General features: G+C 38.5%; 1 protein-coding gene across 1 annotated transcript in view; it reads right to left on the bottom strand.

The window, feature by feature from the left end:
• GRAMD2B (GRAM domain containing 2B) overlaps positions 1-12101 on the bottom strand; it is a 105305-nt gene extending 93204 nt beyond the window's left edge. The window contains 2 exon segments of the mRNA XM_082457875.1: positions 11852-12054; positions 12057-12101. Of these exon segments, the coding sequence (XP_082314001.1) occupies positions 11852-12054; positions 12057-12086 (233 nt within the window). The 5' untranslated portion in view covers positions 12087-12101.
• Between the last annotated feature and the right edge of the window lie 1721 nt (positions 12102-13822).

Below are 13822 nucleotides of genomic sequence, written 5' to 3' on the forward strand. Positions count from 1 at the left end.
TTCTAGAGATAATTACTTTTTTTTTTTTTTTTCCCAGAAGAACTGTAATTTTGAGGAAACTGCTTTGAGGAAACTACTGGTGGGTTTTTTCCCCCTACCTTATTTTCATATTTCTTTGAGATCATCATAACATAGACTTCAGTCATACAGGAGAAATGAAATCACTCGACTGCTGCTTGGCTCTTCAAGTTTGGATCTTCAAGTCCTCAAGTTTCTCCATGTTTCAGATATATAAAAACAGTACTTTTTTTAGCTTCATCTGCTTTTACCCCCCTGTGTTTAGCTCTCACTAAGTCATTTGTAAGTTATAAAAGAATGTATGGGGATAATAAAACAAATAGAAAAAAAAAAAACCCTTAAGGTTTGACACAGGGTTGAGTGGATTACGACTTCCGACTGTGTTTCTATAGCAACACTTTGCCTACCTTGTAACTACAATAACAGCAATTCTTTAGTGTCCTACTTGCCAGCCACCGTATATTACGCATACCTAATCCTCAAAACAGTCCTAAGAGGTACGTGTTATTTGCCCCATCTTACAAATGAAAAAACTGAGGTTTGGAAAGATTAGATAACTAGACTAAGGTGACGAAGTAAGTGCTGGAATTGTGATTCAAATACAGGTCTGAGTAACTCCAAGGCTACTGCCCTTTCGTCATATATCACCTTTCAGATTAGAAATATGTGGTAGTTTTGGTGTCACCCACAGCTCTTGTGGTGGTCAGCCTCCAAGATGGCCCATGTGATCCCCTCCTCTTGATTTTCTCCCCCTTGTATGATCCCCATCCCCACTGAATACACAGGGCTGACCTGTGTAACCCATAGGATATTGCAAAAATGCAAAATACTTGTTGGCTAAGTATTGCTGGAGGGAAATGTTATCCGAGGCAGAGAGAAAACAGGCACAGAGGCATGAAGATATGAAAATGTGAGGCATGTGTGAGGGATTATTTATTAAATTAAAAACCAATGTTTTATGAAATTATTTCTTTTACATCTAACTTAATTCAATTTTATAGTAATTAGGTTTATTTTTAAACTTTAATTCAGTGTAGAATTAAGCTAAAATTAAACTTATATTTAAATTTATGGAAACAGCAGTTTCAGCCTATACTGCTCCTTGTAGCCTTTCAGTTGTGTAATTTTTCCCTCTCTTTTCCCAATGGCAAGGATGAAACACTTGGGACCACAGTGAGGCAAATACCGGTTGCGATCTAATAATGAATCACTGTGGAAGAGTGAAAAGGTCCTGGACTCGGAGTCAGAAGATCTGAGAGGTCACCCGACTTCGCCATTAGCTGCTCCCCCTGCACTGAGCAGATTACCGACTTATGCGCCCTGACTGGTCTGCTGACCCTCAGCCTTCCTGGGGTGAGGTCAGCAGCGCCCCAGCAAGGGTCAGCCATGCTTGCCAACTCAGGGGAGCTCTTTATTTATCCATCACCCAGCACCATTTATTCATCCAGCTAACACTTATCATTGTTTAGTTTGTGCCTGGAACTGTGCTGAGTGATTGGTTAGGAATAAAAGGCAGAGAGTAAGGAAGAAAGACAGATATAAAAACAAGCAAGGTTCAGTGTGTGATAAATGCTGTAATGGAAATAAACAAAAGGTACAATGTGAGCCCAGAGAAAGGGAGATAGGGTCAGGATAGGCTTTCTGAAGGCAGTGATACCTGGTCCAGCTTTGAAGGACAGCTCAGAATTGACTCTGCCCATGTGTTGCAGGCAGAAAAGAAGGTTCAAAGGTCCAGAACTAGCACTTGTGGCTGGAGTGTGATCTCCCTGGGGCATGAAGAGGGCAAGAGATGTGACGGGAAGCCGACCAGATCACAGGGTGTTCTCCTCACAGTCCAAAGGACAATGCTCCGAGATAAATGAACACACTTGTATGACCTGACCATTCCTGCTGTTAGGTTTCTTTTCTTTTTCGCAGGAGCATGCTTGGAGTGAGGCTTGTTCATGGCACACTGTTCTGCCCCTATGGGTTTATTGGAGGGAATAAACTACAAGTTTCTTTTTCTCCAGGATCATCCTGGCAGCTGTGGTCTTTCACATTTGGCAAAGTTTATTTTGTCCCACTAAACATTTGAAATGTGCAGTTTATTTCCAGATCTAAGTATTGCAACATGGGGATTAAGAGGAAACATGCTGTGGGAAATTATAGTTTGGAGAGTTAGGTTAATAATTTAAACTTCAAGGTACATGTGCCTTGTCTACCCTCTATGTTTGCCTGAGTGTGTGTCTGTTACCAACAGAGACTGGAGCCCCTGGAAGCAGGAGCTGGGTCTTTAGCCATTTCTTTACTCCACAAGAGTCTCTCCTCATTGTAGAGTTTCTTCTTTGTGCCAGGTGCTGGGGATACAGAGGCAAGGATGTATTCCTAGCCTCTAAGAGCTCTAGGTGATAAGTGAATATTACCATTATTCCTCTGTGGATCTCCCCCACTGCCTTATAATAATCACAGCTAGTGTCAGAACATTTGCTGTGTGCCAAGCGCTTTCTCTATTATCTCACTTAATACTCTCCACAGTCCTACGGTTATCCCCATTTTGCCACTGAGGAAAGTGAGGCACAGAGAGATTGCACAGTTTAGAAAGTGATGAAACCAGATGTACACCAGGCAGTCCTTCCTAGACAGATAATCCCTACACAGAGATTATAGAAAGTATTCCATAACTTTCTGTTAAAAGAAATTACCCACCATAGTTGTTCTTTTATCACCACTCAAAAGTACATAGAGAAAAAAAAAAAAAAGTACATATGGCAAATACAATTGTCTTTTTACAGATAAATTTAACTGAAACTCACAGGATCATATAATGACTCAGTGTAGAAATCAGAATCCCAGAAAAGTCTTCAGTCTTTCAAACAGAGAATTATGCCTACTTCTGAAACATAGTATCCCGTCTGGGGTTGTAAAAATCACCTTGGGTGTGATGAAGAAACTGAATGAAATGACCCTTGAAGATGGATTTGATTTTCAAAAATAGCCCAAATAATTTGAGCCAAGCCAGGTGAAGAAATTGGTTAATGAGGTTGGATAATGCCATTTCAGTCATGTAACTGGCTGCGCATTCACTATCTGAACTAATGTCGTCGGTTCGATTATGCCGTACGGCAACAACAGAAAACTTCTCTTCCTTTTCTGTTACTTGCTTTCTTCACCTAAGCAACATAGAGAGTAGCCATAATCCATCTACCACAGTGAAAAGCCACCAAAGTTTATAAGGTCACATCTGTAAAAAGTTCCCAAGAGTAAGCCACTGTGCAAATAGGGGAGACTATTATTATTATTATTATTACTGCTGGCTGATACAGAAACACTTATTCATCACTTGTGGACTTCTTGGCAGATCTTTCCATTTGCCCTCATCTAGGCCCATACAGATACACATGGAAGCCAACTCCTAGAACTTCCACTTCAATTACCCTTGGCTGGTTTTGTTTTGTTAAATATGGAGGTGAGAGAGGGAGAGAGCAAGAGCAAGAGAGAGAGAGAGAGAGAGAGAGAGATGAAGGCACGTAAATGAACCTGATTTTTTAAAATCTGTTACAATAAAAAGCTTTTAATGAAAATGAGACTTTAAGCTGAACTCATCCATAATAGATTTCCACGAGGTTTTAAAACCAAAAGGCTCAGGTCTGCTGGAGAACACAGACATAGAAGCAGTTAGAATCAGCAGCCGATCAATGTTTTGTGGGCCTAACGCTTATACAAATTTAGGGTCTTCTTTAAGAAAAATTATGAACAAAAAATTAGGCATGAAAGGTAGTATTTATTTAGAAAGAGAAAAGATATCAAGTTATTAGTTTGGAAATAGCTGACAAATTCCATCAATACCTCCAAATCCAGAAAACTAATGTAACACTCATAAATCAACTGCCTTACATACTCTGCTATTTTCTTGTTTTTAACTGATACTTGTTGATCTCTTCATATCGCAAGAATTTTTTAATATTTTCAATAAGAGATAATTTAGTCTTTTCTCTAGAAAAAGCTTAAGTTTTATCGATAGGTTAGACATTTTCTTTCAGATTCAAACCTATTCTTGATAATGTCATGCTAAGATGTACTATGTGACATACAGAGACAATGGCTGCTTTTAGTATTACCTTGGGTTTGTGCCCCATAAACAAGGGATTCTGATAAACTGTGCAATAAGCATAAAGTTTGGTATACTGATATCAGCTGCGTCATCAAGTATCAAGTCCTAATAGGAGAGAATGTCTGCTGTGACTTGGCATCAGTGAGAACAGAATCCATACAATTTACACGTGTCGTGATGGGAAGAATTTGCCAGAGATCACCTTCTGGCTCTGTACATTTCCATCTTTGTTTCTCTTCCATTCCTTCTATACTTCTGATGCATGGCACTTGTCAGACATGTTTAGACGATGGCCCTGCACTTCTGTGTCACCAAGCAAGGTGAATTTGCTTATTGGAGTATTCCTGGAAGCCAGGACAACCAACAAGAACTTATATGCACATAGAAATGATGGCAAATCACATAAATACATTCCACTAATCTCAAGTTAAATGTATCTCCAAACAACTTCCCCTTAGCTCACAGTGCCAAAAATGCCCCTGGCTACCTGACTGGAGAGGAATGTGACAGAGGGAAAATTGGAATGGAAAGAGAGAGCAATTATAATTGTAGTTAAAATATTATCTGAAAAGTTGACAGAAATGTACGACTACATGAACATCTTGCTAGGGACATTCCCAGGGCCTTGGAAGGGGCCCAAATAAATGAGGGTAGAAGCTTAAGCTTCTTTGGTTTTATAATAAACACTCCCCTGATGGCAACACATTCTGGTAAGTGGTTAATATGGAATATGGTACCGACAAATAAGAAAAGGCTGCTAGTTCTGAGGGTGGAAGTAAGGGGGCAAAGGGGAGTCTCCTTTGATGTTATACTAGACCTGTCAGGAGGTGCATCTGGAAAGATGAATAGGAATTTTCAGACATCCTGCATGTACAAAAGCCTGATGACATGATCAAACATGTGTATTGAGAGAATACTGAGTGCTTTGTATTAGTAGACTGTGGGAAAGTGCCTGGCACAGTTTGGGAAAGAGACTGTAGGTCCCTTCTCTCCTGGCAGTGTTAGCACTGGGGAGTGCTATGCTCTCCTTCTTGGAAAATTCTAACTCTCCTATCAAAGAGGCCTATTCATCTGTATGTCACCTCCTATTCTAACCTCCACAGCCCCGCTTCACGACACCCTGGTAGCCCCAAGGCTTGGCAGAGTTCACCGGTCCTGCCACCCTGACCTCACCCACTAAGAACAGATTTAGTCCATTCACTGAAATACCTGCCTTGTGCTCAGGACACTATTATCTTTCCCCTTAACACAGTCTTACTTTCTTTGATTGCTACCCCCACATCCCTGCTCCCGGAGAAGGAAGCCCATTTCCTAGAACTCAGCCTCCCTTCAGCTTCTAAATATCACTCTTAACACTACAATTCCTATGAACACGAGCTGAGGCCATGCGCTTACCTAGTAAAAATGGGTCAAGATATGATGTCTACTATGTTCCTGATCTTCAGGTACCAAATAGTGCTTCTATCCTTTCCCTAAAAGCAGAAGTGGGATTGGCTAAGAAAAAGCAAGGCTCTCGGGATGGTAGAGTGGAAGGGAAGAAGGGCCAGTATCTCCTCTTCTACTCACTAGTGACAACTGGATGAGTAGAGGAGTAGAAGCAGAATCTTTGGAGCCACTAAGAGGAGGCGTAGTGAATGTGATTCAAGACTGTCTTGGACCTGCCAAGGTCACTGTCCACTGCAGCCTGGAGTGGTCCCCAAACCATAGCACGGGTAGTATGAGTAGGCCTGGGCTGGTCCCTCCCTGGTTTCACATTCCAGCTTGGTACTGCCCCATATTTGCCCTCTTTGGTTGTCATCTTGGACCTTGTTTGTGCCTCCCAAAGCCCATGGCACCTCATTCAACACATTAGCTCCACCGGGCAACTTCCATCTTTCCCTAAAACTGAAATAGACTGATACTCTAAAAAGAAATATTTTGGAGAAACAAATTTATTAAAAGCAATAGCTCTAATGGTAATTTGCATAGTAAATCTCCAAAAACTAATTTTAAAAAATACCTGATTTTTATTTGCCGAATGACTAATTTATGGAACTATTAATTCTCCAGAGCCTTTTCCAGTCTGTTTATAAAGCTTAAAGCAATTCATGTTTTTCAAGGCTGTCCAGTGTTCTCTATTTTGGGAAGTGATGACTTGTGAACTTTGAATGTTGAGGTACTGTGCGCTTTATGAGTGCCAGAGATTTTCAAATGAGGATCATCTCAGTGGAGGCCAGGAAAGTACTCAATAGTTTCTACAACCTCTTAAAAAACCTCAATAAGAAGGAAACTTTTTTAATCTGCGAAAGGCTGATAAAACCTGAAATGTTAAAAGCATTCCCTTTTAAATTAGGAACAAAATGAGAATGCCTGGAATTACTATTTATAGTCAACATTATAATGGAGTTCCTTGCTTGTATAATAAAATAAAAAAGATTTAAAAGGACAAAGTTCCGAAAGGTAAAAAACGTTTTAAATTTCAAATAATATTATTGTCTACAAAAAACTCAGTCTACAGATTATTAAAATTAATAAGAAAATTTAGTAAGAATGTGGAATATAAGATCAATTTAGAAATTTAATTACACTTCTGTACAACATCAACAAAATAAAATTTAAAATATATTTCCAAAAGCAACAAAGTTGTAAAGTACCTAGGAATAAATCTAACAAATGATGTGTAAGATCTTTGTGTAGAATAATCTAAACTTTATCAAAGGATATTAAAGAAGATCTAAATAAATGGAGGCCACACCATGTGTATGAATAGGTATATTTCACACCATAAAATGTCAAATTTCCTCAAATTGAGCAATAGATTTGATGCAATTTCAACTTTTAAAAAAAGTTTTTATGTGACAAGCCAAATTCTAAAATTCTAAAATTTAAATGGTAGAGCAAAGGGTCAAAAGTAGACAATCACTTCTGAAGTGGGTAAGAAGTCTTGTCTCATCAGATAACAAAACTTTTATTATAAGGTGATAATAATGAAGACAGTGATATATGACAGAGCTGGCATTGCAGATTAATGGGGAAACGAAAGACTATTCAATAAATAATGTGGGAGAATTCATTATCCATATAAAAGATTAGATGAGGCCCTAATTCACACCAGAAACAAAAATAAATTCCAAATACAGAAGGGACCCTAGTTTTAAAAGAAAACATACTTTTAGAAGAAAATACATAAGAACATTCTTATAACCTCAGAGTGGGGAAGGAATTCTTAAGTCACAGAAAGCGCAAATCATTAAGAAAACAAGATATCACCTCACACCAGTCAGAATGGCTATTATCAAAAAGACAACAAAGAACTAGTATTGGTGAGGGTGTGGAGAAAAGGGAACCCTCATGCACTGTTAGTGGGAAAGTAAATTGGTGCAGCCACTGTGGAGAACAGTATGGAGTTACTTAAAAAACTTAAAAATAGAACTACCATATGATTCAGTATTTCCACTCTTGGGTATTTATACAAAGAAAACAAAAACACTAATTTGAAAAGATGTATGCACCACAATGTTCATAGCAACATTATTTACAATAGTCAAGATATGGAAGCAACCTAAATGTCCATCAACAGATAAATGGAAAAAGAAGGTGTTTTATATATATATATATATATATATATATATATATACATGTATACACACAACATTAACATAAGATTTACAGAAAAACACAAATGAAGCTTTTGGCCAACCCTATATATATACACACATACACACACACACACATACACACACACACAATGGAATATTATTCATATACCATACAAATATTGAAATTTTGTCATTTTTGACAACATGGACGGACCTGGAGGATATTATGCTTAGTGAAATAAGTCGAATAAATCAGAGAAAGACAAACATTGTATGATTTCACCTATATGTAGAATCTAAAAAATAAAACAAATGAACAAATATAACAAAACAGATACAGATGCACAGATACAGAGTACAAACTAGTGATTACCAGAAGGGAGAGTGGTAGGGGCAGGGGAAAAATAGGTGAAGGAGATTAAAAAGTACAAATTACTAGGTGTAAAATAAGTTACAAGGATATAATGTATAGCACAGGGAATATAGTTAATATTTTATAGTAACTTTGTATGGAGTACAATGTATAAAAATATCAAATTACTATGTTGTACACCTGAAAATAACATAATGTTGTAAGTCAACTATACTTCAATGAAAAATAAAAGTAAACAAACTGATAAACTGAAAGTAAGAACTCAGACATAATGGAGAGCATGAACAGACAAGTCATATGCTGGAATAAAACATTTGCAGCACACATAGCTAACAAAAGATCAGTATCTGGAGTATTTCAAAAACTATCTACAAATAAGGAAAAGATAGTACCCTCTCTCCCCGCCTCTGCTTCCCCAACAGTTCATAAATCCATGAGCAGGAATTTAACAGAAGAGGAAATGAAAATGACTAATAAACATGTTGAAAAGATGCTCCTTTTGTCTTAATAAGGGACATGCACATTGAAACCATTTACACTGAGATGCCATTTCATACATTCCAGTTTAGAAAGAATTAAAAAGTCAAACAATGGCAATGTTGTCGAGGAAGCGGAATAATGCTGGTAATAGCATAAATGGCACAGAACTTTGGAACAGAATTTGACATAATGAATAAAGTTAATCATGTCCATATTATAGCCCCGCAGTTCCTCTCCTAGGTATATATACCTTACAGACACTCTTGTACAAGCACACTGGAGACATGGGCAAGATGGAGTATTGCTTGAATGAGCAACAAACTGGAAATAACCTACAGAGAGGCCAGAATACCCTTCTAAAGGGGACATCACATCATGATACCCCCCTACTCTAAACCCTCCAGTGATTTCCCACCAAGATTAGAACAGAATTCTAAACCCCTTCATCCTCTACTTGTCTCTCTGATTTCATCAGGTGCCACCCCGCTGGGGTTCCTCAGGACTCAGCTCATTCCCCTCTTCAGGGCAACTTGCTCCTTCCCAATCATTTCATGCTTGGCTCTTTTTTCATCCTCGAAGTCAGCCTAAATATCACGTCCTTGGAGAGTCCCTGACTTGCCACTCAATCTAAATTAGTTTTTCCCACCTTATTCTCCATCTCTGCCCTGTAATTTTTTCCTATAAAAATGTACATTAGGGCTTCCCTGGTGGTGCAGTTGTTGGGAGTCCGCCTGCCAATGCAGGGGACAGGGGTTCGATCCCTGGTCCGGGAAGATCCCACATGCCGTGGAGCGGCTGAGCCTGTGCGCCACAACTGCTGAGCCTGTGCTCTAGAGCCCATGAACCACAGCTGCTGAGCCCACGTGCCACAACTATTGAAGCCCGCGTGCCTAGAGCCCGTGCTCCGCAGCGAGGGAGGCCACCGCAATGAGAGGCCTGTGCACTTCAACGAAGAGTAGCCCCTGCTCACCGTAACTGGAGAAAGCCCGTGTGCAGCAGCGAAGACCCAACACAGCCAAAAATAAATAAATAAAATAAATTAAAAAAAAAATACATTAATATTTTGAATTACGTATGCATATGTGCATTCATTCATAATTTTTTTTGCCTGTCTTTGACATTAAACTAATAACTTCCATAAGCACAGGGACTACATCTATCTCACTTATGATTATATTTGCTGTGCCTTCCACATAATCTGGCATATAATAGTTATTCAACAAATCTTTGTTGAATTGAATGGTTGAATAAAAAGACTGCATAAATTGTATCTGTGCCTGTCTGAGTGGTTTGCTGATCTGAGGGTACATATGATTTGCTGTAGTTCATGGGAAGGATAATGGGATGCCACAACAGCCACATAAATTCTTAATGTTAAGGTAAAGGGAAGAGTTTATCTTTTTTTTTGTTTTTTTTAAATTGAAGTATAGCTGATTTACAATGTTGTGTTAGTTTCAGGTGTACAGCAAAGTGAATCAGTTATATGTGTATATATACATATGTATATATATAAATTCTTTTTCAGATTCTTTTCCCTTATAGGTTATAACAAGACATTGAGTGTAGTTCCCTGTGCTATATAGTAGGCCCTTGTTGGTTTCTGTCTTTTTTCTTTTTCCTTTCTTTTTTTTTTCATGGGTTCTAGGTGTGTGGGCTTCCGTAGTTCTGGCTCGCGGGCTCTGGAGCACAGGCTCAGCAGTTGTGGCGCACGGGCTTCGTTGCTCCACGGTATGTGGGATCTTCCCAGACCAGGGCTCGAACCTGTGTCCCCTGCATTGGCAGGCAGATTCTTAACCACTGCACCCCCAGGGAAGTCCTATGCATTTTAATTTGATTTTGTTTTTCCTGGTTAGAGCTTGAGTTCCAAGAAGAATTTGCGTTACGGTCAATGTAAGAGGAGGATTAGGCAGACGAAGCAAATAAAGCAGCACTCAAAGTTCAGCAAAATATGGAAAAAATGCAAAGTTTTACATTTTCAATCACTGGAATTGTGCTCTTGCTCAAATGACCATAATGCAAGTTATGTAGATTTATTTTAATGATGGATGGAAAAATTAAGCCAGCTTAAATAGATGTTTTAAGCAACATTTTGCATAAATTCAGACTCTTGATCTCTAAAACTTCTTTTTAAAAATTATTGAATTTGTTTTCCTCACTTGACAGTCTGATATGCGAATGCTATTAAATGAAGTGTGATTTCGTTATTTTGTATTTAATTTTTATAGGCTATAATTTTGAGCACTTTTTTGTGTAAATGATTTAAAATGATTAAAAAATAAATCAAATGATTGACTTTCTGGATATAATATGGAAAAGTGAAGTTCAGGTGTGGAGGCTATTCCTCTGTCTTGACTTGATTAATTTACATGGAAGTTACATTAAAGTTTACATCAGATGGAAAGTAAATTTTAAGTGGTAAGCATGCTGTAAGGTACATAGAAGTAGAAATATAATGTTGTAAACATGAAACTGATGTAATGATATAGACCAATGTCACCTCCATTAAAAAAAGTTTACACCAAAGTTGGATGAAGTATAATCTATAAAAATTTGAATCATTATGTTGTATATCTGAAACTAATATAATGTTGTAAATCAACTAAACCTCAATTTTAAAAAAGTTGGATAAGGAACTTTTTCTTGTAACTGATTCCACGTGTACTTGATTTCTACATTTTATAAGTTGCTAGAGAATTATTATGAGATAAAATGAAAAAGAGTAGATAAATGAATTTTCATTAAAAATATATAATTATCAGAGTGGTGTTCATGTAGATATTAATACTTACAGCTAAAGAAGATACGTTCTGAACCTAGTCAAAGCTGCTTTAAGTCACTGTACAGTAAGTAGTTGGATCAGAGCATAGCCAGCACTATTTTAATATTTAATTTAGAAAGGTCCAAAGAAGAAAATTATTTTAATATTTTAATAATTACTATTTTGATAATAATACAGTAATTTTGACACCAAAGTAAGGTTTTTGGTTTAACCATTTGGCTTCACTTCCTATGACCCTGACAGTGGGTCAGGAATTGAGTAACTGCATAGCTGACCAGTTTTCTAGTACGTACTAAAAAGTACTGAAGAAGGCACTAACAATTATTGTCCCTTAATGGTGGTAAGAGTTCTATTTGCTCAGCAGATGACGTCCTTTGCTATGTACCCCCTTAAAATCCACCAGCCCAGGGGCCTGGGCTGTGCCTTCTCTTTCTCCCTGGCAGAATCCTCCCTCCGGGGATGAGGAAGGGGCTCTCCAAGCAACACCTGTCGGGTGGCTGAGGCCATCAGGGGGGCAGACGGGATGTACCCACCTGAGAAACACTGAGCCGGGGCTGTCAGGGATGCTGTTCCGGGCCTCCGCACCCACCTTGCTTGGGCTGCCTGGAATCTCAGACCGGAACACTGTGTCATTGGATGATGACAGCCTTTTCTTCACCATTGTGGACTTGTCAATCGCCAAGTCAAGAAATAAACTCAAGGGCTCATTTTTCAACCTCCCCAGTAATGTGAAAATCTCTGCGTTTCTGCCTCTCTCAGTTCCTGCATTGCAGGAAGCTACTTCTTCACATGACTCCTAATCTAGCTGAGGCAATTTTTTTTTTTTTGAAGTCAGTTAATGAGTAACATGTAAGTATGACAAGAGTAGTTTTCATCCTACCCATTTGCTCTGAAGGAGAAATAAACGTGTTTGGCAAACTCAGCTTTCAGTTTACTAATAGGAACACCATATAACTCTGGATTTAGGCAGAAAAGTCTATGGAAAAGGAAAAACTTAAGACAATGAGATGCACAGCCAGGCAAGATCTAAACATTAAAAGCAGGGGTGCTTTCTTTAACCCCCTGAGCCTGATCAACAGGGCAAGGAATGTAGATGTGCTTTATGCCTTTACCATACAGGAAATAATCAGCCCACATTTGGTAAGACACATAGGAGCCTTAAGGCTGTGCTGCTTGGTCTTTGGGACCAGAAGAGTTCTCAAGTTCTTATGGAAGTGATATGTACAAAGTTTGGGGAGCCTCAACATTCAGGTTGTGTATTTTGCTGGTTATAGGAGGCTGAGCCCTCTACCAAAATGGTGATGACAACAAAGACAAACAAATAAAAAAAACACTAGGAGGCAAGGGCTCAGGCTCCATCCATTGCTTCTGGCTGTCTAACCACAGGTGATCCCAACCCTGCTGAGCGTGGTATCAGCCATGCGTCTCTCAGGAGATTAGAATGAAATCATATAGCAGAATATTCTATGTATTATCATTATTGTTATTTATAACCCTACTAAAAGCAGGAAGGAAAATAAATTTCCTATGTGATGATCTTCAACTTCTTCAATCACTTAATGTTTATTCACAAGAAAAACATCAGTTTTTCACCAGTGTTACTAGTGGCAGGGAAGGATTTGGTCCAATGTAGCTATGTTCTCTCTTCTCTTCCCTTTGTGATTAGTCAGTGACATTGGAGAACGACGAGCTTAAGTGAAGTACACAGATTCTGATAGTGGAAGAGAGCAAAGTTTCCTGGGAAATCAAACCTTTAGCCTTGCTCTTGTTAGCACTTTGCTCTAACCAGCTGATAACCAGCCAGGGGCAGGTTTGTGTTGTTCCGTGTGTAGTACTGACTCTAAGCACACTTTTGAAATTAGATAAAGTGTATGTTTCGGTGGGATTTCACTGATGCCTAATAAGGTGACCAGTTTATCCCAGTTTGTCCAGGATATTCTTAATTTTAGCACTGAATGCCCCACATTCTAGGAACCGCTTAGGGTTGGGCCAGTCAAGGCAGGTGGTCACCCTGGTTCCAAGTGTTGTCTTGCTGCAGTTGTGATGGTGCATTGCACCCAGCCTCCCTCCTTATCCTTTTCTGATAGTGCAGTATATGTATTTTTCTTTTTCCCCTTATATTTCCCGTTATGTTCCCCTTTTGTGTTGTAATTTTATGTTGGAAAGATATTAGATAAGCTAAATTATACTAAAGTGTATTAATCAAACCCATTACGACCTAGAGATGATCATACCAAGTGAAGTAAGTCAGACAGAGGAAGACAAATATCATATGATATCACTTATATGTGGAATCTAAAAAAAATGATACAAATGAATTTATTTACAAAACAAAGAGACAGACATAGAAAGCAAGCTTATGGTTACCAATGGGAAAAGGTGGGGGAAGGATAAATTTAGAATTTGAGATTAACAGATATACATTACTATATATAAAATAGGTAAGCAACCAGGACCTACTGTATAGCACAGGGAACTATATTCAATACCTTGTAATAAACTAT

Source organism: Balaenoptera physalus (assembly GCF_965194825.1).
Source record: "Balaenoptera physalus genome assembly, chromosome: 3".
Classification (NCBI taxonomy): domain Eukaryota; kingdom Metazoa; phylum Chordata; class Mammalia; order Artiodactyla; family Balaenopteridae; genus Balaenoptera; species Balaenoptera physalus.